Below are 25,860 nucleotides of genomic sequence, written 5' to 3' on the forward strand. Positions count from 1 at the left end.
CCTACGAACTTTGAATTTTTATGATAGGGTGTTTCTTTGTTTTCTATGACTATTTTATGAGATAAATGTTAGGATTATGCCATGCAAACCTTCAACCACTACTACCACTTGCTTTTTATACTAGGGAATTAGCAAATTATAGCAATGGTTTTGAGATTGTTATTCTCATTTATAAAAAAGCAGTGACTGGCTGGGAACTCATGACTCTATGTGATTTTTGTACTAACTCACATTTCTAGGCAGATTTGTCATAGAGGGTCCAGAGAGAGAGGAAAAAAAAATATTGGACAGACCTATTGGATCCAGATTCTGAAACACCGTGAAAGCTGCACTACTTCAGTTGTTTTGCATAGGGAAGGAACTTAATTATTTTGTTTTACTCACCATGCTCAAATTAGAGAGCCTGGTGGAGAAATAATACAGACAGGGAGATCATTTAGTTTGCTCTTAAAATAGATCTGGAAAATATCTGTTTAATATTTAACAAATAAAAATAATTTACCAAGAAATAACAGGACTAAGCAATGGACTAGATTTCTTAAATTTTTTGCAGGGGAGTACTGGGGATTAAATCTAGGAGGGTCTCAACCACTGAGCCACATCCCCAGCCCTTTTTTGTATTTTATTTAGAGACAGGGTCTCACTGAGTTGCTTAGGGCCTTTCTAAGTTGCAGAAGCTGGCTTTGAACTTGCTATCCTCCTGCCTCAGCCTCCTGAGCCACTGGAATTACACATGTGCGCCATCTATCTTGGCTAGAACCCTGAATTCTTGCAGCACTTCATTACCCTTAGGCCACTTATCATATTTAATGTTCATAAAAGTATTTTTATGAATATGCTTCCTTTTACTAGATTAATTTCTGTAGGGCAGAACTTATGAGATAGTGTATGTATTCACTAATCCACATATTAGAATATAAATATATATAGGATATTTCATTTTGTAATTGCTTAGAAAATATTTGCCTGAGGAATAAACATAGGGGAAGAAGGAATAGTCAAGGATGAAGCCTAAATTGGACTATTGGGAGGAAAAGCTGATTGCAAAGTCAGTGAACCAGAGAGCTATTGGCACCAAAACTGCAGCAGGTACACTCACAGGTCCAAATGTGCCCTTGGACTTAGCAAGTTCTAGAGTGAGAGACCTCCCTTATGTTCAGCAAGTTCTCTTTTGCTTGACCTCAGTCACTAGTTCTATGAATGTAATCACTTGCCCCCAAAATACTAATAATTTTCTGAGAAATCTTTTAAAAATTCAGTTAAAATTAATTTAAAATCTACAATTTCATTTCAAGAAAATAGAACAAACTTAATGGAATGATCATTTTCTTTACAAGTTCTTGTCAACAGGTAACTGATGGGAATAAAGTTTTAATTTTCTTCTTGCAAGCCTGGGTCTTTCAAGTTTGTGATAGAACCTTGTTTCCCTTTGCTTTGTCTTTGTTGGTCCCTAACGTCCATGCGTTCTGAATTGCAGCTTCTGAAGTGAAGCTAGAAGAGCTCAGAGCCTTTTTTTCAACTCCAAGATATCCACTGCATTATAGAAGAAATCTGGAAAGTCCCTAGGTGCTCAGAGTGGCACCAAAGAGTATGATAAAGTTTCCTGTTGTGTGTCTATCATTCCTTGGATCTCATATGTAGAGATTCGGTTCTGATTATTTATGAAACCATGTTGAGAGAAAGATAGCAAGTAATCCTTCCTGGCATTCAAACTCTGTACAAGAAGCTTTTTCTGTTTAGGCAGCTTATGATCAAGAGTGAGTTTTGACTTGGGGAATAATACCACATCTACATTAATTCATGTAAAATAGGAGTACTTTTTTCTTCTAAATACCCTTATTTTTTTTCCAAAATGTGAATTTACAAAGAGGAGGGGGAGAGATAGAGACAGATGCCAAACTTCTTCAACACACCAGGACCCTGACAGAAGAGAATATATAGTGGAAGAGAAGTTCAAAAGACATTTAAAAAGAAAAAAGATTCAAAGGTAGGAGAGGTGAATGAATAAAAACATTAAAGCAAATGATGTTAAATATTTTTAAATAGAAGGATTAAAAACATTAGCTAATAATAAAACAGCTCTCATTTTTCATTTTATGTAGTGACAAATTTTTGTGTTTCAATAAAGCAAACGTTCTACCTCCTGTTTATATGCATGTTGTGAAAACTTTGGCTTTCAGTTAGGAGAGAAGTGGGAAGGCAGTTAAAATAATTTGGTTAATGAAGGAACATAGAATAAGTTTTCATATGTCATCAAAGAAAACTAGAAGACTTTTTGCTCCTCTCAATTCTTGACTTGGAGTGCTCTCTTAATAAGATCTACCTTGACAGATGTAAATGGTACCATCCCTGCATCCATAATTCTTGGTCCCTTATCTTAGCACTTACTGTCCTCTGATATGTCATGATTGTTTCTCATGGTTGTGATTTGCCTGTCTTGCCTAGTGAATACAAGCTTCATGAGTGCTAGAACTTCTGTCTCTTCACTTCCAGAAGCCTCAGTTCAGAGATCAATGCCTGAAACATAGAAAGCACTAATTATTCAGTGAAGGAATAGTCTCTCTTCAAAGAATCCTTTCTAATTCAAAGTAGCATCATCCATTCCTTCCCATAAGTCATTGTCTGTTATGCTGATTACTTAATCTGTGTCCTTAGTCTTTCTCTGAAATCATTTATCTGAGTAAAGTGAAAAATTTGTGAAAGTAATACTTTTCTCTTGATCTCTTTTGTATACCTCAAAGTGAATACAGTGCCTAAGGATTTAGGAACATTTTTTTTGTATGATTTTTTTTTTTGCCAGGTTTCCTTTTCTGTGCATTGCTTTTTGCTGAATTGCTCTTCAGAATGAAAAACAGTTTCACTGATATTAGCAATGCATGGGATTCATTTCAACATGCCTAGAACCTCATTATGCCAATTTAAAGGCAGTTTTATTTTTTTAATTAATAGGGATAAAGTTTTCTAAATGTTGGTTAGCTATTATAATTTTTATGACTTTCCATTACTCTTTGTCCATTTTAAAAATTTGAATATTGTTTATAAAGTTTTACAGGAACTTCAGATACAGAAGTAATTTTCCTTTGTCATAAGTTACAAGTGTTTAGCCTCATTGTTGCTATTTGTTTTTAAATTTTATATTGATATAAAAATTATTAAATTTACTTATTTAAATCTATTTACACATGTCTTGGATCTTCGATTTATCCCATCACCTTTAGGTTTGAAATTTTTCCATTTTATGTCAGGAGAATCTTTTTAATTAAAAAGAACTTGCCTCTTGCATCCTGCTGCAGTGTTTTCTCATGTGGTAGAGTGATTCTGTACTTATCTCTTTCTTAGAATTATTTTCTTCCTAATTTATAGCTCTGTCTCTATAATATATTCAATTCTTTATATAGAAATATATTTCCTGGGGAAGCATTATCACCTTTCAAAATCATTAGCCTTTGTTATAGGTTTTTGAGGAATCCCTGTAATTTTCCAACCAAGCATTTCTGTGATGTAGAATTGTCAGCTAGAATCTTCTGGAATTGTTCTTTCTCTTTAGATTATAGATGTCAAAGCCACAAGACTAATGAAAATATTACTCCTTCCTTGACTGAATGGTATTCTATACTGTCAAATGCTATGTTTCTCCTTGTGAAAGCTACCAATACATTCAAGAATTATATTCATCTCTCCTTGGTGCAAATAAATATGTGAACATTCCTTAGATATTTTAACATCATTTGCCCTAATATGCTAACTAATGTGTTTTCTTCTTTTTGCCTTAGAATATGATTCCCTTCCTCCCTGCAAATGTTTGTGGAGCACCTAATTGAACCAGGGACTAACTTCTCTTAGTCCTGGGGGATCTAGTAGTGACCCAAATAGATAAAAATCCCTACCCTCATTAAACTCATTCTAATACTGAGGGACACATAATAAGGTAAAATATATATTAGATGGAAAGTTTAAGGGAGGGGGGAATGAACATGGTAAGAGGGTAAAGAAGCATCTGGATTAAATGCCATATAGCTCAAAGTACTATAATCAGTGAATATTTTTCTGTTATCAGTGAATATCATTTCAAAATCTTTAGATAACACCTAAAGGTTTTGAAATGGTAAATCATTCCCAACAGTAGAGGCATGTGAGTCTAAATGACTCCCAAGTTTTTTCTATACCATCTTAAAAAGTACTTTGAATTGTTTTAGAATTATAACTTTCCCTCTCATCTCATAGTTTCACAAAGTAAAGCAACCAGTAGAAGATTGACAATAGGGAAAGGAAAACTTTCAGGTAGGAAAACCTTTGTTCCTTTTTGGATCTTTGTAATGACATTTTTAATAGTTAGGTTATTTTTCTGGGATAAAAATGACACATTTGTGTCATTTTAAAGATAAAATAATTTATAATTATCCTTCAAGGGGAACCTCGTAACATAATAGACTATGGAGTGTAGGGGAGTATTAGAATCATAGACCCAGGTTAAGATCCTGGCTCTCTACTCCACCAGTCTGACTTCTGAGTAAGTCACTTGAGTTCTACAGCTGTATTTCCTCATCTCACAGAATGGAGTACATTCCTGTCTGATTTAAATTAATTGCTCTACCTAAAGTATAGAAACTACTAAAAAAAAAATCCAACTTTCCTTGAATTGACTACTTAAAAAAAACAACAAAAAAAAAACAGGTGAACTACATCAAGGAAGACTTTACTTAATAATTTTCACATGCTCTGGATCATGGCAAGGGTGACATTCTGTTCCCTTTTAAACAAGGTGCTTTAGCATAAGCTATATTGTTTTCAGAATCCAAGATATGTTTGTTCATTTTAGCAGTAATTGTAGGGGATGAATTTGTTAGGAAAATCTACTTAAGCCATCTGAGATTTGGTCATGTCTAAATGAGAAACTGGTCAGTGAATCATGATTGACGTGTAAATCATCAAGAATGATAAATTCCTTTGGGTATTTAGTTTCATGCTTGCCTAGCATGTGCAAGGCCCTAGATTTGATACCTAGCACCCCCTGCTGCCAAAAGATATAAGTACATATAATACTGTGTGTGAGTATATATGTGTAAGTATAAATTTTCAAACATGGCTAAGATAGTTGATTGCAAGTTAATATTTTTGACCATGATTGTGATTTTTTTTAATACCACAGAGAGCTTTTTCTACAGCTATATTTCTAGTGGATTTAGAAATTTGGGTTCTAAATATTAGCTGTTTGATTAGCTCTGGACAATTTATTATCACTGTATCAGTTTTCTTTATAGTGTTATAAAAACAATAGTTTACAATAATGTTAACTATGTAATTCAGAGTTGTTATATTATACTGTAGAAGTTAACTAGTGAGACTTTTCCCTATATTTTTAAATTGGTGACTTAGTTTTAGATGACGGTGGGATTTGTTGCAAATTCATACATGAAAGCAATATATCAGTATAATTTGGCAAATATCCTATCCAAAATTTCTCCTTTTCCTCCCCTCAAGTGAGGCTTTTGATTCTGGGTGAATGCAAACAACTGAAAGCATTAGAGAATATATTTTTCTAGGCCTGAGTGTATTGCACATTTGGGAAAATTGTTAAATGAATAATAAAAGCATATCATATTAAAGCTTTCTCTTGAGCTATATTAAGAATGTGACTTTCAGATGGAATTGGGCAATCAATAGGCATTATTGACTTATTTCATATAATCCTCCATTGACTCTAGGCTATGTCAAAGTTAATTTTGATACGTTAAATGTTTAAAATCGGGAGGCTTTTCAGTGAAACCAACCTTTGCATAATTACTTTTTCCTGTAAGACAATTAAGGAAGAAAGTTGATTGCTTGATCTGAAAAGACATATAGCAAACCTGTTTAAAAAAACTAGTTTTATTCTAATTCCTTCTACTTCATTTTTATCTAGGTTCAAAGGGTAGTGAAATAACCAGAATTCAAACCAAGAGCCCACAGTCGCTTGTGAGGATATTCTTAAAAAGTTCTCAGGATACAGATCTTAAAAAGTTCTCAGGATACGGATCTTAAAAAGCTCTCAGGATACAGATCCTAAGATATTCTCACAGGATGATTATGAGGTAAAGAAAGGAATGTTTATTATAATGGAAGATGTATATGAACTGTACTTGACTAACATCAACAGTGGTATTTGCTTAAATCATTATTCTCCATCTTCTCAAACAACATACTCCTAGGAAACCCTGGATCAATTGTTTTTAACATGAAAACAACAACAAAAGACTGTTTCTGTAAATAAATTGTGCTTTCTCCACAAAAGAGACAACTTATTAGGCAAAATGGAAAGTCAAGTCTCGGTCAAAGTATTGTGGAGATGGAAATAGTGTGTAAAATATTCTGAATACAGTAGGTATTCAGTAAATTCCTAAATTCCCACAATATAAAGAAATTCCCTTGAATTAAGAAATAAAATACATTTAAAATGAGAAAATTTTTGTTAGGGAGTTGTAGGCAAATTCTGGCATACATAAATCCTTAAGCTCTTATAGATTGCCGATCAGAATTTGGAATAATACACAGAATCAACTGTTCACCTTCATATGTTAATTTTAACTTTTGACAAATTGGGTACTAGCAAGTAATTTTAGTTGGTCAAATTTAAAGTAGAAAATCTTTATCTCATCCAAGCACAAAGAAACAGAAAAGGCTCACTGAAAGTCAATAACATTGATGCATTAAATTCTGAACAAATAACAGTATATTCTGTTTGAAAATTGTTTTTCTTTCATCTATGCCATAGCTGCCTCTGAGGTTTAGTAGCCCCTTTAATTCACATCATTCGCCTTGAAATTATCAAGTTCCAGATGAAGCTAACACCCTTGATTTATCAGAGTCAACTGTGGGTTTATGAAAGATTTGTACCCGGCAAAAAAATAGGTAATTAATTTTCCATGATCAACTATGCTATTAATTTTATGATACAGTCCTAGATTGTTTTATGTTCCCTGGAGCTTACAGATGACCTAAACTAGTCCCTCTTATGTGATGTTGAAATAGCCTTACTGATATCATTTTCCCAGATTTATAATGGAGATTAACATAACATCTTTTCAGATTAAGTTAAAAACAAAACATGGGTCACACCTAGATTAAATTTGTTTAAAAAAAATCACTGAAAACACAGATACATAGGAAAAGGCATTCGATGGGTTTATTAATTAGGTAGTTGCTGTTAATTAGTTACAGTAACATTTATTTTCAAAGAAAGAGAAATCCAGAAGCACCTCTATTCAACAGTTGAACTCCACTAATACTGAAGTTCCTGTTATTCTTTTGCCCTTTCCCTAATGATTACATAATGGTTATTTTTATTCTCAGCCTCATATTGGAGAAATAAAGGACTGAGGTAAGGAATAGCCCTATTAAGAAGGGAAACATGTTTCTAAGTATCCTGTATCAAATTTAAATCTTTTCACCCAGAGCTGTTATATGGTCCTACTTGACTTGGGAGATAGATAGGAGAAACAAAATGGAAAAAGAGTTTGAGAGGTCAACCAACATTTCCTAACATGGGAGAACGTAGCAGTACACAGTTCTGGAATCTCATGATCCTGAGTCTGTATCTTAGTTCTATCTCTTACTAGTTCAGTGACTTTGGGAACAACCCCAAGGCTTACTAAAACTCAATTTTCTTATTTGTGAGAAAATACCCTCCGCCATCATGTACACATACACATGCACTATAAATTCCCAATGCACTTTATCAGGATAGGTTAACATCCCAGAGGAAAAGCTGTATGGACTTTTGTTGAACTTTGGCTCCCTAAGTAGCCAGATGCTAATGTCACTGTCCACTCAGGTATGCTTCCGCCAGTGTTGATGCAGTGGCTAGGTGCTAGAGCAATGTCCTTTTTATTCCTTGGATTTACATTACCATCCCAGAAGTAAGTACACTAACAATCTTTGGGTTTCCACTAAAGGGAATGTTAAGTACTGAATTTTCTTAGATCCTGAGCAAATTTACCTTGAAAGAGGTCTGAGTTTCTTGTGGGAAGAATGAAGTGTCCCTGTGTTTATACCTGTCTTGCCTTGGAGAACAGTTTTGTTGCATTGCCTCATGAGGTGGTTTTGAGAATAAAATGAGAGAATCCATGCTCATCAATATAAAGAAACCAAGCTGTGGGAATTAGAAATACCCATTCTGATTCATGTTCTTAAAATCGTGTTGTTTAGAAGAATATTAGACCATTGTTTTCCTGTTGCTCTCCTCCACAGTGCACACAGAGGCTGGAAGAACAAAGGAGAGAAAGAGGAATATATTAGTGATATAACTTATGTTGATAATGAACTACATATATGGTCTAGGAAAAAAATCAAGATGGAACAGCATTCTTTAGGGGCCCTTATGAAGGGCCATTGCAAATCAAATCTGCAGATATGTCAGCAGGTGAACTTTGAACTAGTCTATAGATAAACCTACCCAAGTATGTGAGTTGACCTTTCAAAAGGACTGTTAACCTCCACTGACCTTCTGTACAATGGACTCCTGCCCTCAAACTACTGAGATTGAAACCACACCCAGTCCCTTTCTTACAGGACAACTTTGGCTTTTGTCAGCACCAATCATAATTCCTGACCAACAAGTAATTGTCAACCCCCCTGTGATTTAATGTTAAAAATTCATTTTGTAAAACCTTTGGGAATAGGTTTTACAAAATGAATTTAATAATGGTTATTTTTATTCTCAGCCTCATAGGTTCCAAGACTGCTTGAATTTTTGTTTTCCTGGCGTGAAATCCGAATTAGCCCCAAATGAATGTAATTTTTTTTTTTGTTCTCTACTAGGTTGACTTTATTCTTGGTCAACACTATTTTTCTTAGACTTAATAAAACACATAAGATTTCCTTCTCAAAAGTTTCATAATTGTATTTCAATTTCTCTAAGGCTTACAGGCTCTGGGGTATAAGAGGAAATTCATATTCATGTTTCCTCTACCTATCTCTAATATTATCTTAGAAATATATATATATATCTTCATTTATATATCATATATATATATATATAATCTTTATATATATATAAAATCTTTATTCCTGGCCAGAGTTCCTAATATCTCCATAGTTCCCTAAGAGATAAGAATAGTTAAGGGAAAAGGAGTGCCTTTTATTATTAAGCCTCTTTCATCTATGCCTGAGTTTGTACTGAAGTGACTTTTGGAAAGTCCCTATTGTCAGAGGAACCGACCATGTGATTAGACAGTTGGAACTTATAACTCCACTCTGCAACTTCTGGGGAGGGGAGAGCTGTAAATTAAGTTAATCACCAATGAGATAATCTATCATACCTATGGGTCCAGATGTGTGACTCTGGTAAAACAATTCCTTACCATGTTCAAAGCCTAAATTTAATCCTCAGCAAAACAAAAGGTTAAAAAAACATATTTTACAAAATCATGCCTGTGTAACAAAACTTACATTAAAATCCCAAAGGATATATCTCAGCTTCCAGGTTTATGAACACATGAAGGTAGTGCCTGGAGGGTGGTGGGCCAGGAGAGAACATTGAAGCTGTGTCTCTTCTCCATCATATCTTCATGGTTCATCTTTTTCCATTTGACCATTCCTGAATTGAACCCTTGGTAATGATTTGGTAAATACCGAATGTTTCCCTAAATTCCTTAATCCATTCTAGTAAATTATCAAACCTGAGGAAGAAATCATGGGAACCCCCAATTTGCAGTTGGTCAGGTAAGAACACAAGTGATAACCTGGATTTCCAACTGGCACCTAAAGTGGGAAGAAATCCTGTGAGACACAGCCCTTATTTAGCCTAAGGGCTAAGCAGCAGCCCCAGTAAATGGTGTCAGAATTGAATTTAATTATAGGTCACCCAGTTGTGTGCTGGAAAATTAAATTGAATTTTTATGAGGAAAATATCCCACACATCTTCTTTCAAAAGTGAAGTATTGAAAGTTAGTATAGAGGAAGTAGTTTTGGTGTAGAGAAGTTTTATTTTTTTGTTCTTTTTCTCAAGAACATCTTAGGTTCATTGGCTTGGATTAGTCAAGTTTCCCAGAGGCCAGTTTCAACTGGCATGATAATTAAGTGCCTTTGGCTTTAATGTTTTCACAAAACAAGATAACACATAACCTGATGGTCACAATATTTTCAATTGTTCTCTTTTTATTTATTTTTTATTGGTTCTCTTCATGTCATGTATAAACATGGCAGTAGAATTCACTTTGATATAATTATATAAGCATGGAATATATCTTATTCTAATTAGGACCCCATTCTTACAGATGTACATGATGGTAGGATTCACATGTACATTCATATGTGTACATGGGAAAATTATTTTGAATTCATTCTATCTTATCCCCCTTCCCTTCATTCCCTTTTGTCTAACCTACTGAATATCTAATTCTTCCCCTCTCCCCCACTTATTGTGGGTTAGCTTCCACATATCAGCAAAAACATTTTGACATTTTAAATGATGGCTAACACTCCATGGAAGTTGTTTTTGTTTCAGAAAAAGTCCTCCAGGGAAACTTACAAGGAACTAGCTCAAATCATAAAGTCACTTTTGACCCACTGTTTAGGTAACCTAGAGTAACCTTTGCTCATTATAAAAATTCTCTACCCAGAGCTGTTCCTGGCCACCATTTTTTATTTTTATTTTTATTTTATTTTTTTAATTATTAATTGTTCAAAACATTACATAGCTCTTGACATATCACATTTCATACATTTGATTCAAGTGGGTTATGAACTCCCATTTTTTCCCTGTATACAGATTGCAGAATCACATCGGTTACACATCCACGTTTCATGCAACGTATGTCCATGACCTGAGCTTGCTCTACATATGATGATGAGTCTTTCCTATATGAATAAGTTTTGTAATAAAAGCCCCTTGATTTATTTGTTCAAGGAGGAATTGCTTTGAGAATTATCTCCATTGCACTTCTTACTGGCAAGTAATAAAACTTTATTCACTCTCATCTCCTGGTCGTGCTTATTGGCTTTTCATTCACCAATTGGCAAACACCCTGTGTTCAGTTACAACCTGACTGAGCAATGAACAGATGACCACACAGGAGAAAAATATTTGGCCTCTCAGAAGAAAAAAATTCTACCTCAAATTTAAAAAAAAATAAAAGGTTTTGGAACATGATTAAAGAGCAAATAAAATGTAACATACATATCCATGTTATGGGAGTTTATTTTCTGGAGAAATATTTTTCAAAATCCATAAATTTATGTTTTTCCCAGTGTCTCTTAACTAATTAAAAATATACACATGTGCAAAGATTACATAAAAGCCTTTCAGCAGTGGTCAAAACAATCTAAATTACAGAAAAAAATTAAGAAATTGTTATGGTTTAGTTGTGGTGTCTCCCCAAAACTCACACATGAGACAATAGAAGGTTTGGAGGAGAAATGATTGGGCTATAGCCTTGACCTAATCAGTGAATTAATCCCTGATGGGATTCACTGAGTGGTAACTGAAGACAGTTGGGGTGTGGCTGGAGGAAGTGGCTCATTGCGGGTGTGGCTTTGAAGTATATATTTGTATCTGGCAAGTGGAGTCTCTCTCTGCTTCCTGATCACCACTTGAGCTGCTTTCCGATCACCACTTGAGCTGCTTCCCTACACCACACTCTTCTGCCATGATGTTCAGCCTTACCTTGAGCCCCAAGGAGCCTGTCTATGGATGGAGACCTCAGAAAATGGGTCCCTAAATAAACTTTTCCTCCTCTAAAATTGTTCTGGCTAGGTCCTTTAGTGACAGCAATGAAAAAGCCAACTAAAACAGAAGTGTACACTAATTCATTTGATAAAATATTATATAGTCATTAAATGAAAGATTTTCACATAACATTTTTTTCTAAATAGGAATATCCTACAGGTAATAGAAAATCAGAATAAAGAAGTATATGTTTTCTAAAAAGTACTATATGTGAACAGAATAAGGATCTAAAGGAAAACACCTCAATGTTTAATTGGATGTTTCTAGATTGTGACATTATTTTTTTTTAATTCTCTAAATTTTCTTCATTGAACAAATAAGCATTTGGAATCTTAAGAATACAATAAGCAAAAAGGAAGTGTGGCTTGTTCTGGAAGCTGAACTGGAATAGCAATTTCAGGGAACTTCAAGACACTAAGTCCATCTATTTAGTAGTCTGCCTCAGAAGAGAGGAGGGTAAGTTCCGAAGGGTAAGTTAGAAATCCTCAAGTAACGAAAAATTGAACAAAATCAGTACAAATGTCCCTTTTAGTTCTAGGTTTGAGCCAAGAACTATAAAAAATTTCATTTTAATGGTTTAAGGTTAATGGTTTTGACTTTCATGTCAATTATTGAAATATTTTAATCATTTTTGTTATTTTCTATGCCGTGGATAAATTATTGAAATATTTTAATAATTATTGTTATTTTCTATGCTGTGGATAAATGAATGTTATATGTAGTTTAAACTCAAATATACTTTCTATATATGATTATTCTATTTCAGTCTGGTGTCAGGAATAACATTTTTAGTTCTCTGAGGACCTGGTCTTAAATCATATTTCCTTCTCTTATATAGCTTTAAGAACATGTACTTAAGTTGTTTTATATATCATTAGAACTAGGTATTGTGTTCCAGTTGGATAGAACTATTGCCTTAGAACTGTTAAGACTCAGGAATCTGGAATATCTTTTTCTCCATTCTAATTGGTTTTCACTTACTTATTTTCCCCATTTTTATATTATTGGAAGTAGACATGGCATAAATTTACAACTTAAAAATATTTTTTCTTTTGCTTTGCTCAGTAACCTTGATGAATTGTTTTTTGGCTTGAATAAATTTTTTAGCTAAGAAAATTATGTGAAGAAGATTTCCCTTAGCTAAAATCTCATGATCCACTTGTGTTAATTTTCATATATAGTGTCACTTTGGCCTGGGAAGAGTTTTCTTTGAGACACCGTTCCCATGTTTCTGGTAAGTTCATTGCTTCCCTCTGTCCCTGGCTTATTTTTTGCATGTTTCTGACCATTTTGTTGTGACTAATTGGGAAAAGTCTGTTATCAAATAAGTAAATAGCTGGTAATTCTTTGTTTCATTTGTCAACTTTAAAGGAGAAGAAAGGTACTTATGGTTTTGACTTCTGTAATAAGTGGAGGTCTCAGGTTAAACCTCTTTAAAGTATAATATTCATAATATTTTCGTTTTTATAGTATCTAAATGCATATTTCTGGTTTTCAGGATACTTGTTATATTGTTTAAATTTCAAGCCTGAGAATAAATCAACTTTGAAACAGGAAAAGTTTATTTTGGCTCACAATTTGGGGAGTGCATGGGAGAATTCCTTATCTTATAGTTGAAAGTAAAAGAGAAGAGGAAGAAGAGTCCTATCATCCCTTTAAAAGGCATGACCCCAGTGATCTAAGACTTCCTACTCTACCTTTTTCAAGGTTTGAACCACCTTTCAATAGTGGACTAAACTTTAATACATGGGTCTTTGGAGGTCATTCCAGATCTAAACTATAGCACTAGGAATATTATAAGTAGTAGACAATTTTTGTCCCGAGCATAAAAATAATTTTTATCTTTTGGAATTCCTTAATGTATTAACATTAAGAGTAATTTGTCCTTTTTTAAAAAAACTTGTTTGATGGTTAGTTCATATATATTAGGTATAACTGGATTTTTCAAAGACATGGTTTGTCCAGTGCTCTTGTGGTTAGAGCTGATAACATTATGGAAACTGAGAATCATTGCACATTATAGAAATTGGGCACCATATAGGAAACTTTGCCATCATTTTTAATTCTGAAAAGTTATTAGAATTGCTTCAATCATTAAATTTAATCCATTCTCATTTCCAAAAAAATTTGGCTTTCCCCCGTTCAATTTTTATTTAGCATCTATCTTTTGGTCTTTTGACTATGTTACTTGGAATACAACTGGAAAAGCATTTCTACTAAAAAATTTTACTTAATTAGTCTGATAATGAGAGAAGTGTTAGAAGAAAATAAGAAGACATTTACATCAAGTACAAGTTAAAGTATACATTAAAGAATGAAAAGCAATATAAATTTAGGCCTATAATTATTCAGATTATCAATAAATGGATTTGAACGTATGCAAAGCATTGTTCAAGGTACTAAGAATTTGCAATGAAGAAGACAATCTCTGCTCTAATACTTACCACTGAATGAGGAGGATAATCAATAATAAAAAAACTCATAAAAATGAAAGAAATATTATAAAGGGAAAATATAGCATTCAATGAAAGAATATAATGGAGGAATTTGACTGGATTGATGGTCAGCACAAATGGAAATCTAGGAAAACTTGGATATCTCTGTTCTCTTGTAGCAAAACTCCATGGAAGTTATTCTTATTCACTGTCTACCCTTTTCCTTCTCATTTTTTCGTCTTAAATGCATTCCCATAGGGATTTCTTGCCCAACATTCCATGGACATTGTTCTTGACAAAACTACCAATGATTTCCATAAGTCCAGTAGTCACTTTTCAGCACTAACACTGGCATTTGACAGAGTTGAACTCTCCTTCATTCTTAAATCTCGTCTTGGCTTCTAGGAAACCCCTTTTCTTGGCTCTCCTCATACTTCTCTAGACCCCTCCAAAGTTTCTTGTCTGTAGTTTTTCATTTTTTTCTATTATTGAAGTGTCTGAGGCTGAGGTGTCCCAGGACCCAGTCCTTAATTCTCTTTTCTTCTCTCCCTATACCTACTAAGTGATGTCACCTAACTCCTAACTGTAAATGCCAGCTATATTTCAGGTAGCTCCTGAATTTATCTCTGGCCTTAACTTTTTACTGAATCCTGGCACTGTATGTCCAATTGCATCCCGTTCTACACAGTTATCCACTAAGTATCTCAAACTTAACATCACTAAAATTAAATTCAATTTCCTACCTTTGCCTCCAAATTTTTCTTCCACTAATAGTTCTATCTCAGTAAATAACAACTCCATTTTAGTAATTAATTGCTCAAGCCATTAAATTTGGTCATCTCTGACTTCTCATAGTCCCTATTAAATGTAGTTAATGTGTGAGTCTTTCAGCAAAATAGATCTAGAACCCAACCACTTCTTAACAATTCCCTTACATCATTCTGGTACAAACCTTCCTTTAGTCAACAGACTAAAATATTCCTCATAATGTTCAATTTGATCATCTTAAATGGGAATAATTCAGATCATGTTACTTCTCTGTTTAGAATCCCCAATGTTTTCCCTACTGATTCACAGCTGAAGTTCTTATAATGCCTACCCGTGCTATATGATTTGGCTCTTGACTGCCTCTTTGACGACTTCTCCAAACATTTTTCCCCAAATTCTCACTCTATACCAGCCATGCCAAACTTGATTTCTGTTCAGCCACACCAAGCATGCCCTACTGTTGAATATCTGAAATCTCACCTATGCCTGGTAAATAGCCAGTGCTTGATATATAGTTGTTTGAATGAAGGAAATAATGTTTCAATTAGGAGTAGAGAATAAGGAGGTAGTTTCTTAGCTAAGAGAATCGGTGAGAAATGCATTTAGCTTATGTGAATCCCCTGACTGCTAAAGCATGAGTTAGGAGTTAACTCAGGAAAGAGATTGTTATTACATATATTAAAAAATTTTTTTTCAGATAAACATAGAAAATCTTCAGGGCAGGCAGGGTGTGGTGGTACCTGCCTATAATCTCAGATACTCAGGATGCTGAGACAAAAGGATCACAAGTTGAAAATCAGTCTCAGCAACTTAGTGAGACCACATCCAAAAATAAAAAGAGCTGGGGATGTAGTTCAGTGGTAGTGTTCCTGAGTTCAATCCCCAGAACTGGGAAAAAAAGAAAACCTTCAGTGCAGACATGTTTCTCATGACAGAAGAAATTATAATGGACTTAAACCCCATGTGTGAGGTTTATTAAAGATCTGAATTGTTCATATTTTTTAGAATTGCAGATTAAAATATGCATTAAAATTATGGTATATCTGTGTGAATAAGAAATAGATGGGCCTGGGGTTGTGGCACAGTGGTAGAGCGCTCACCTAGCACATGCGAGGCCCTGGGTTTGATCCTCAGCACCACATAAAAATTAATTAATTAATTAAAGGTAAGGTGTCCAAGTACAACTAAAAAATATTTAAAAAAATAGAGCCACTAAAATGTATATGTAATTTTAGTAGCATGGGAAAATAGTCATAATAAAGTAGGGGAAAAGGTTATAATAGTGAAAAATAGCATACAGTGTTTAAAAAATGTACATATAACATAGGAAAATGCCTTATAAGATTTATTTAAAAACACAAATATTCATTGTGTAAAGGATGGGACTACAGGAGACTTTTTATCTTCTTTGAAATCTATTTTCAAAATTTTTCTAATGAACATGTGTTAACTTTATAATCAGAATATATATAATGAATTTTATGTAAATAAATTAGATGAATTGTCTCTGAATAATCTTATTAAAGATTCCAAGAGAGTAAAAGTCAATGGTAATGATGAGGGAAGACAATAGAAAATAAGAAATCTGTGATACAGAATTTGACTTGGCTTTGGTTACCTGTTTTTATGGAAATATAGTTGGGACTATCCCTGCAGGTATACATCATCTAGTAAGTAGTGTGATCTGACTTTGATCAGAAACTTTCAAATGTTTATGGCCTGAAACTTGTTGCATTATAGTAAAATAGGAACTCATACTAATTTTCTTATCAACTTCGGGGGAATTGGAGACCTAAGGCAGATCAAGGAGTAGAGAATAACTACTAAGTACATAGCTCTTTTATCTAGTGAATAGGTAAAAAAGCTCCCATCATTTGGCCTATGGGAATCTTTCTATTTGAAGTCTGTTCATTGCCATGCTTTTCTTATCTATTATACCTTTCAGATATGCATACATTGTCTTTTTTATTTTTTGTTGGATCATTGCATTATGATAATTAAGATTTTAAGATTATAGTAAGTAAGTCAATGTTTCAATTGGGACTAGCCCAATATATCACTGAAGTATTCAATTATCTTTCCTGGTATGGTTGCCTCTTGGCACTGTGAACCTTAATATCCTAGTTTCAACTGTCTGTGAGTGATCTAAAATTCCATTACCTTATAAATGTTAGAAATTTGAATTCTACATGCTGTTTTAATGACCACATGCTGTGAGGCTGAACTTTACCAATGTGTGACTTAACCCAGGGAGTGAGTTCAACCAAACACTCAGATCTACTTCTAAGCCTTCTTTCCTTATTCTCTACTCATTTCTTGATATTGAAGTTAGCATTTATTGCATTTGTGGTATTTGCAAATTTAGGGAAATCCTAAAGGTATTAGGACACATCTGTTGAATGTCAAGTGTTCATTTATCTCTAGACTGAAGTTAATATATACTTCTCGTGATTATGAACATTAAATAATACAGTGTATTAAATATGAGCAATAAAACTACACTGAAATATAGATGTGGGGTGATTTATGAGGTGGGGCCACAGTCTATGAGTTAAAGTCAGAACTTGAGATTGTTTACTTTTGGGGCATGAGTGTGTCAGCTTTTCAATAAAATTCAAATCCTGTGTCAAAATACAGAAGGAACTGAATAATTGGAACAGTAATAGAAATTAATAAAAGAACACTATTGTTCTGGTTTTAATAACCTAGTTGTAGATATTAAAAATAGACACAAGAAGGATTTCAACTTGATCATGGGGTGTGTGTGTGTGTGTGTGTGTGTGTGTTTTCATTTTTGCCTCAAGGATGTCCAGTTTTGTTGAGATCATTGTCTCCCAATTATCCTAATGCTGTTTTCCAAACATGCTGATTGTATTTGGACATTTTATTCCATGTCAGGATATGAAATGAAGCCTTAATGATAGAAGAATCTTGGAACTGTGAATGGGATGTCAGTACTTATGATGGACCAGATCAATAATCAAGATTATTTGGTAAATTGATCTTCCTTAAATCTATATTGTGACACTAGTAATTTATAACTTATATGCATATAACTTATATGCACCTATATGGAAAATGTGACCTGTTTTCTTTGAAAACAATACCATTTATTGTCAGTGATTCCAACAATTAATCAGTTTCCTTCATTAGAACCCCAGAGCATCTTGAGCACAATGTGATAAGCATAAGCTCACATTTGCTGGATTTAGACCCCCTAATCCCAGCTTAAATTTTAGTCTATGTTATTTTATTATCAGTAGGCACTCTAATTTTGTTATTCTTAAGGTCATATGTTTAAAGAGGTTTCACTTCCTAAATTGCATTTTTAGGTAACACTTTGAAAATTTGTTTATTAAATGTTACCAGTATCCAGTATCATTCTCAAAGAAGAGATGGGACTTTTTAGACCCAAGGTAACTTAAAAAGAAAAAACAAATAGACTAATTGGTTGAATAATCTTTGGAAACTTACTGAATACATAGAGTCTATCATGCTTGGTTATCAGGCAGTATTGTGTTCTGAGACTGATTCACAGAAATTTTTCCAAAAATGTTGTAATCTAATGTTGTATCACCTTCTCCAGTTTCTTCCTGGTTCTGCCATTTAGGACATCATCTAAATGAGACAGTCTCTCTCACAAAGGGCAGGTTTTTGATGTTTTTTCCAAGGACCTTGATCCCTCTAATAGTATTCCAAGATTAGAACATCGATAGTTCAGCATTTTTTTGAAGTTCAATTCTTTTTAGGGATTCTAAAACAATTAGAGAATAAGGAAGAGGAAGATACAAATGTTCAAGCTATTAGTTTACCTTAAGGTCTCCTTAGCATCAGATTTCACATCCCCAGTTCTTGTCAGTGGTCAACTTGTGGTTTATTTATCACTTCTGGAAAGGAGGAGATCACACTCTGTGGAACACTATGGGGAATCTCAGTTAGAAGATGCCAGAACCCCTTATAGGATTTGGGCTTTGGAAAATTCTGGAGAGGATCTAAGGAAATGAACTTTGCACTAGTATTGGCTGTTATCAGGAAGTGGGTCAATTTTATGAGAGGCTATCTCTGTCATAGGGAGACCTGATTAGAATAAAGACAAATCTGTAGTTGCTAAAAAAGTAGTACTCCCTCATTTTAACCGAGAGGGAGATGTTTGGTATTTAAATGATTATATACAATCTTATTTTTTTTAAAGAGAGAGTGAGAGAGGAGAGAGAGAGAGAGAGAGAGAGAGAGAGAGAGAGAGAGAGAGAGAGAGAATTTTTTTTAATATTTATTTTTTAGTTCTCGGCAGACACAACATCTTTGTTGGTATGTGGTGCTGAGGATCGAACCCGGGTCGCACACATGCCAGGCGAGCGTGCTACCGCTTGAGCCACATCCCCAGCCCTACAATCTTATTTTTAATTTCACCTTATCATGGACCCACAATGTCCTATCTGATGTTGATGCTGTGTGAGATTATTTGTGTCCAACAGGAGAACAACATGGTCCAGCTGTAAACATCAGAATGATTTCTGTAAAAGCCAGAAGCTACTTTTCTTTCTTCTATTAAGATTCTCCAATCTGATAACATTATTCCACCTTAAAAGTTTTAATAAATCAAAATTTCATAGGTATTTACTTATTATAAATGAGACAAATTGCATTTCTATAATTATATAACTCCATGGATTTAGAATTTATTTGTGAGTTCATGTAATTTTAATTCAAGTATGTGAATTTCTATAATAATTTTTGAGTTATTGAATATTGAGCCTGGGGCTACCCTCCCAGCTAGTTAGAAAGTCTGTTATCTTATCAGTCTGTTCAGTCTACTATAACAAAATATTATGTACAAGGGGACTTTAAAAGAGCAAATGTTTAATTCTGACAGTTCTAAAGGCTTTCAGTCCAAGTCTAGGCAGTGGCAGATTATCTGGTGAGGGCCCGCATCCTGGTTCACAGGAATGCTACATTCTCTTGGGGTTTATATGGCAGAAGGGGCAAGGCAGCTCTCTGGGGCCTCTTTTATATATAGTTTCTCAGATTAATGAAGCACATTCATTTTCTGCCCCCAAGGAAACCACAAGTTTCAATTCCTAAATCATTTCAAGTGTCTTATTCAAATGTTTTCTTATCTAAATCCTCCCCTATCACATGGCCTAAATAGCTTTCCTCCTTCATCTTTTCTTGGCATTTAGCAAGGCCTGGAAAGCATACACAGATGATCCCCAATATATGATGGCTTGACTTATTTTTTTTTGACGGTTTAAAAATTATAGGCATTCAAAAGAAGACATGCTTTGAGTTTTGATTTTTTTGGCTAGTGATTTTTTTAATTGACACCTAATATCCCACGTTAAGACGATCTCTTGCAAGGCTATGCAGCAGCAGTAAGCTGCAGCTCACAGCCCTTTGATCAAGAAGAGGGTAAACCACCAATGCTCTATAGCGTCATTAGGCTGTGATGGTTGGTAAAGCACGTGTTTCAGATGTATTTGTCACCTATGATATTTTCAGTTTACCATGTCATGACCATGTGATATTTATGCAGTTTCCCCCATCGAGGGTGATGAGTCAGATTAGAAATATTAAAGATATGGGAAATTTAAGAAGTAAAAGACAAGACACAGAAATATGTGAAAAGCAGGAAATAAGTGAAAAGTGGGATATGATAGGGAGCAGCTCTGATGGAAACTAGGTCTAAAAAAGAACGACAGCCCATGTTTTGTAGGTAGGACCATCAAAGGGTTTCAGTGTGACAGGCTTCTTGACTAAGATGGGAAAAACAAATGTTTGGAGCTTGGCAGGTTCTGTCCACCTCCTTTCTGCCTCACCGAGGCTGCATTTGAACCTAGGGTTGTCGAAGCCAATGCAGGGTGTCTGCATAATCTGATCAGTAGAATTTCACCAAGAATTCCCAAAAAAGCAACCCCTCTGCCTTGTAATGGCTCAAACAAACCTATAATTTGTACACAGCCTCCGACATGACCATGCGTGGGCTTATCAGGACATGACCCATTTGCAAGTAGGAAACACCTGTATTTTGTTGACAATCTGTCTCCTCTACCAGAATGAACTTTCCTGAGCAGGATTTGATCTTTTTTTGTTGCTGAATCTCCAGTGTCTAGAGCACTGCCTACCAGTAAATATTAAACAAAAAAAAGAGAGAGTGAGTGAAAAAAAAGGCCTTGAATGTGGGAAGAACTTGGCAGCTTAGGGACTATCAGAGGTGATAGGTCTTGGAGATTGAGTGAGTAGAGACTAGGATGAGGTGAGATGCTGAAGGGAGGGTTTGCCATTTGTGCAGCTCTTACTAGGGTCATGCATTTGGATTTGATTCCATTTCAAGAGGTGGTCATTAGAGGTTTCAATGGCAGTAATTTGCTTTGTGGGGCAACAAAACAGAATGCATCCAGAGAGTATAATGACCAGAATGCTGAAGGGAATGGAAACTGAGAAGAGAAAAGACAAAAAAAAATCATAATTATTCTTTTAAAGTGTTTATGGAATTTCCATGTAGAGGCTTTCAGGTTTCATGTATGAAATAATTACTAATAGTTATTGAATATTAACCATTATTCAAGTATAGTCCAAAGAATTTAGAGCTTCTGATCCTTGTAATAATTCTACAGTCGCATTACCCACAATTTAAATAAGAAACCAAGACACAAAGAAATTGAATAACTTATCTCCAGTTACATAGCAAATAAGCAGAGAAAGTAGAATTAAAACCCATGTACTCTGTGTTCTTGGCCTCCATACCAATCATGTGGTATCATCATATTTAAGCCTTTAGACTCAATGTGAGGAAGAATTGTACAGCAATTGGAACAGTTTAAAAGGACAAAATGCACATAGATCCATGCCATATCTTCAAGCCTCATAATCATTTTGGGCATTATTTTAGGGGGACTTTGTTATATGTCAGTTTGAATCTGTATTTAAACTGGACCCTACCTTTTCACCTAGCCATCCATCTTAAACATATGTATTTTATAAATGTGTTATCTGTATTTATGTATAAGTCATTAGCAGAATATTGTATTTGGAAGAACCAAGGATAGAATCATTTCTATATCATTAAGATCTTCTCCTCAGTTAACATTTCTTGTATAGTTACTTAATCAGCTGTGGAACTTCTAATTATATAATTACTTACCATTTTCTGTTAACAGGGACATCATAAGATGCTTTATTAAGTGCTTCACTGAAGTCAAGATTCATTAAGTTTATCCTATTCCCCCTAGCCATCATCTAATTAGCTCTTTTAAAAATGAAATTAGGTTAATTTAATGTGGCATGTTAAGGATCCCATGTCAGCTTCTCATGATCACCAATTCATTCTCCAAGTGTTCAAAAGCCATCTGTCTAATAATTTGCTTTAAATTTTTTGAGATTTAGTTTTATTTAACAAATATATTACTTTGTAAATTCCAACTGATTTAATACCATAAGTGTCTCCATTTTACAGATGAAAAAACTGAGGCACAGAGAGAGGTTAAGTAAGTTGCCCAAGACCATAGATTTAATAAAAGGTGGAGTTTGTCCAAACCAGCAGTTTGGTTATATAAAATGTGCCTCTATGTACTAAGTTATGTTCCTTTACTGCTTTATTAATTTGGAAATCCCCTGTGTCTCCTTGTTTTCTGTTTTTCTGCTTTTGAGATACAGAATGAAAAGTCTCTAACTCCTACCATCACTTCTCTCTACCAGCAAGCAAGCAGTTCCATAGCAGATACCAGTTAGGCAATCATCCTCTAGTTCAACTCAATTCTGACACTATCAACCTGGAAATAGAAATAATCATTACTTTGAGGTAAGATGAAACATAAGCCTATTTTGCTTCATGTTCCATATCCCCCTAATGAGGATCTGTCATTGTTGCATCTGGACAAACCTATTGAACTAGGTCAGCGTGGGTAATGCTCTTTCATATTTTGAACTTTTCTCATATAATTTATGTATTTCATCTTGCTTAGAAGTACTGTATATATACTTTTGAAGTTAATTATTTCACAACTTTTTAAAATTTAAGCTGCTTTCTCTGAATTCTGAAATAACTTTCAGAAACACTTTTGTGTTTTTAATTGATGGAGGGCTATACAAGATTTCAAAGAAATTCATTTTTAACTGTATCCTGTTTATTCTTGAAATTCTTTGTCATTTTAAGGTTACTCCAAATACTTGGTACAGGAGTTTGTACATCAAGTGTTCAATTTTCTCTGTCTTCATAATTTAGCAAAATCTTACTTTTGTTTAGTGATTACTTAAATGTGAACTTTTTGTGAGGGATTAAAAATCCTGCCTCTGTTGCATAATAGTCATGCAATATTGGGCGGGTTATTTAACTTCTCTCTGCCACAGCTCTATCATTTGTAGAAAGGTAATAATAGTACCTTGTTTACCTACTTAGCACAGGGGAGCCTTTAGTGAGAAAGTGTATCTCGGGGAATGTAACAAAGCCTCCCCACTCTCCTAGTCATACTTTTCCACTGAATCATAAGGCTCTGGAACAGGCTTCTGCTGCCTTCTGCCAATAGCCTTGCCTCTTTATTTTTGTCTTAATACTTTCATCCTATTAACCCCTGTCATGGTACAGCCCATCATTTGCTTTCTGTGCTTTTTAACCAAATGAGTGAGAGCATCAAGAAAAATGCTTACTCATGGCTGCACATTATAATCCCAAGTTGCTTATTCTCACACACACACACACACACACACACACACACACACATCCTGCATTTTGGACCAATTAAATATGAATCTCAGGACTGGAAATCTGGCATCAACATTTCCCCACTTCTTAAATTATTCATGTATTTTAAACTTTTATGTTAATTATAGATTCATTCATGGTTTAAGAAATACTAAGAAACACCCAATGTACCCTTGCCCACTTTCCCCCATTGGTAACATCTTGAAGGCTATTGACATTGATGCAGTCAGGACACAGAATGCTTCTATCACCACAAGCATCCCTAGTGTTGCCTGTACCCATTTCCCTAGCACCTCCTTACTCCACCCTCCCTCCAATTGGAAACCACTAGTCTCTTCTCTATTCCTGTATCTGGTCATTGCAAGTGTTATGTAAATGGAATCATATAGTACACAACCTTTTGGGATTGACTTTTTCCACTTGGCATAATTCTCTGGAAATACCACAGTTTAACTATTCAACTGTTAAAGAATATTCATTGAATAATCATTCAAGTGTTGAAGAATGGACAACCTTTTGTCCATTATAAATAAAGCTTCTGTGTACATTTATGTATAAGTTTCTGGATAAACATGAATTTACCTTTCTGTGTAATAAATTCCCAAAAGTACAATTGCTACGTTATATGGTGGTTTCATATTTAGTTTTATAAAAACAACTGCGGAAGTGTTTTCCCAGACTTGTACTATTTCACATTCTCACCAGCAATGAATGAATGATTCATTTTTCTGCATGCACATTAGTATTTGCTATTGTCACTGTTTTTTTATTTCAGCCATCCTAAATATATAGTGATACTGTATTTCCCTGTTAGCTGCTGATATTGAATCTTTTCACATGCTTATTTGCCACTTTTAGAACCTCTTCTGAAATGACTCTTCATGTCTTAATCTTTTTTCTAATGAAATTCTTTACTTAATGTGGTTTCCTTAGCAAGAAGAATAAAGCTGGTGGCATTACTATACCAGACTTTAAACTATACTATAAAGCAATAGTAACAAAAACAGCATGGTATTGGCACCAAAATAGATTGGTAGACCAATGGTACAGAATAGAGGACACAGAGTCTAACCCACATAACTAGAGTTATATTAGACAACGTTGTCAAAAAAGTACATGGGAGAAGAGAGCCTGTTCAACAAGTGGTGCTGGGAAAACTGGAAATCCACATGTGACAAAATAAAATTAAACCTGTATCTCTCACCATGCACAAAACTCAACTCAAAGTAGACCAAGGACCTAGGAATTAAACCAGAGACCTTGCGCCTAATGGAAGAAAAAGTGGTTTGAGATATTTTAGATACTAGTCTTTGTCAAATGTATGGACTGCAAACATTTTTTCCTAGTCTAAAACTTGTCTTTTTCATCCACTTAATGGTATCTTTCCCAGACAAAAATTTTAATTTTGATGAAGTCTAGTTTCTCCCTTTTCTTCTTATGGAAATGTTTTGGTGTCAAGTCTGAGAATTCTTTGTACTTCAGATCCTTGTTATGTTATGGTCTCAGTCTTAAATAACCCTCAAAGGCATATGGATGCTAAAGACTTGGTCATCATCCTGTGTCACTGCTGAAAGGCAGTGTAACCTTTAGGAGGTAGAACCCAGTGGAAGGAAGTTAGGTCATTGGGGTATGCCTTTAAAGGGAATATTGAGACCCCAGAACCTCTTCTTTTGCTTCCTGGCCACCATGAGGTGAAGAGATTTCCTCTGCTCCATGCTCTCACAGTCATGATACACTGAGTAACCATAGACCCAAAGGAACAAAATAAAATTAAACCTGTAACAAGCAACCATCAACTGAAATTTCTGAAACCGGGAGGCACAATAAACTTTTGCACCATATAAGCTTTTTATCTCATGAATTTATCACAGTGACAGAAAGGTGACTAACATAGTCCTGAAGATTGTTTTCCTTTAATTTTTCTGAAAATTTTATAGTTTTAGGTTGAAGCATGCTTTTCCCCCCCACTGGCATTAGGCTATCCAAATGCTCCAGTACTGCATGTTGTAAAGCTGTCTTTCCTCCATCAAATTGCTGTTATGCCTCTGCCAGAAGTCAGTGGAGTCTATTTCTGGAGTCTATTTCTGGATCTCTGTTCTTTTGATCAATAGCACACTGTCTTGATTACTGCAGCTATGTAGTAGGTTTTGTATCAAGAAGTGATTCCTCCCAACTTATTTTTTGTGAAGATTGTTTTAGCTATCCTTAGGTTTGTGCCTTATGAATTTTAAAATGTTTGCTTATATCTACACAAA

General features: G+C 34.5%; 1 protein-coding gene across 1 annotated transcript in view; it reads left to right on the forward strand.

Annotated features, from left to right (window-relative positions):
- The window catches only part of Ovch1 (ovochymase 1), a 57,035-nt gene extending 52,296 nt beyond the window's left edge, over window positions 1–4,739 (forward strand). The window contains 3 exon segments of the mRNA XM_077799071.1: window positions 1,478–1,631; window positions 1,633–1,666; window positions 4,650–4,739. Coding sequence (XP_077655197.1) covers window positions 1,478–1,631; window positions 1,633–1,666; window positions 4,650–4,739 — 278 coding nt within the window.
- Window positions 4,740–25,860: the final 21,121 nt, after the last annotated feature.

This window comes from Urocitellus parryii, chromosome 5 (assembly GCF_045843805.1).
Source record: "Urocitellus parryii isolate mUroPar1 chromosome 5, mUroPar1.hap1, whole genome shotgun sequence".
NCBI lineage: Eukaryota > Metazoa > Chordata > Mammalia > Rodentia > Sciuridae > Urocitellus > Urocitellus parryii.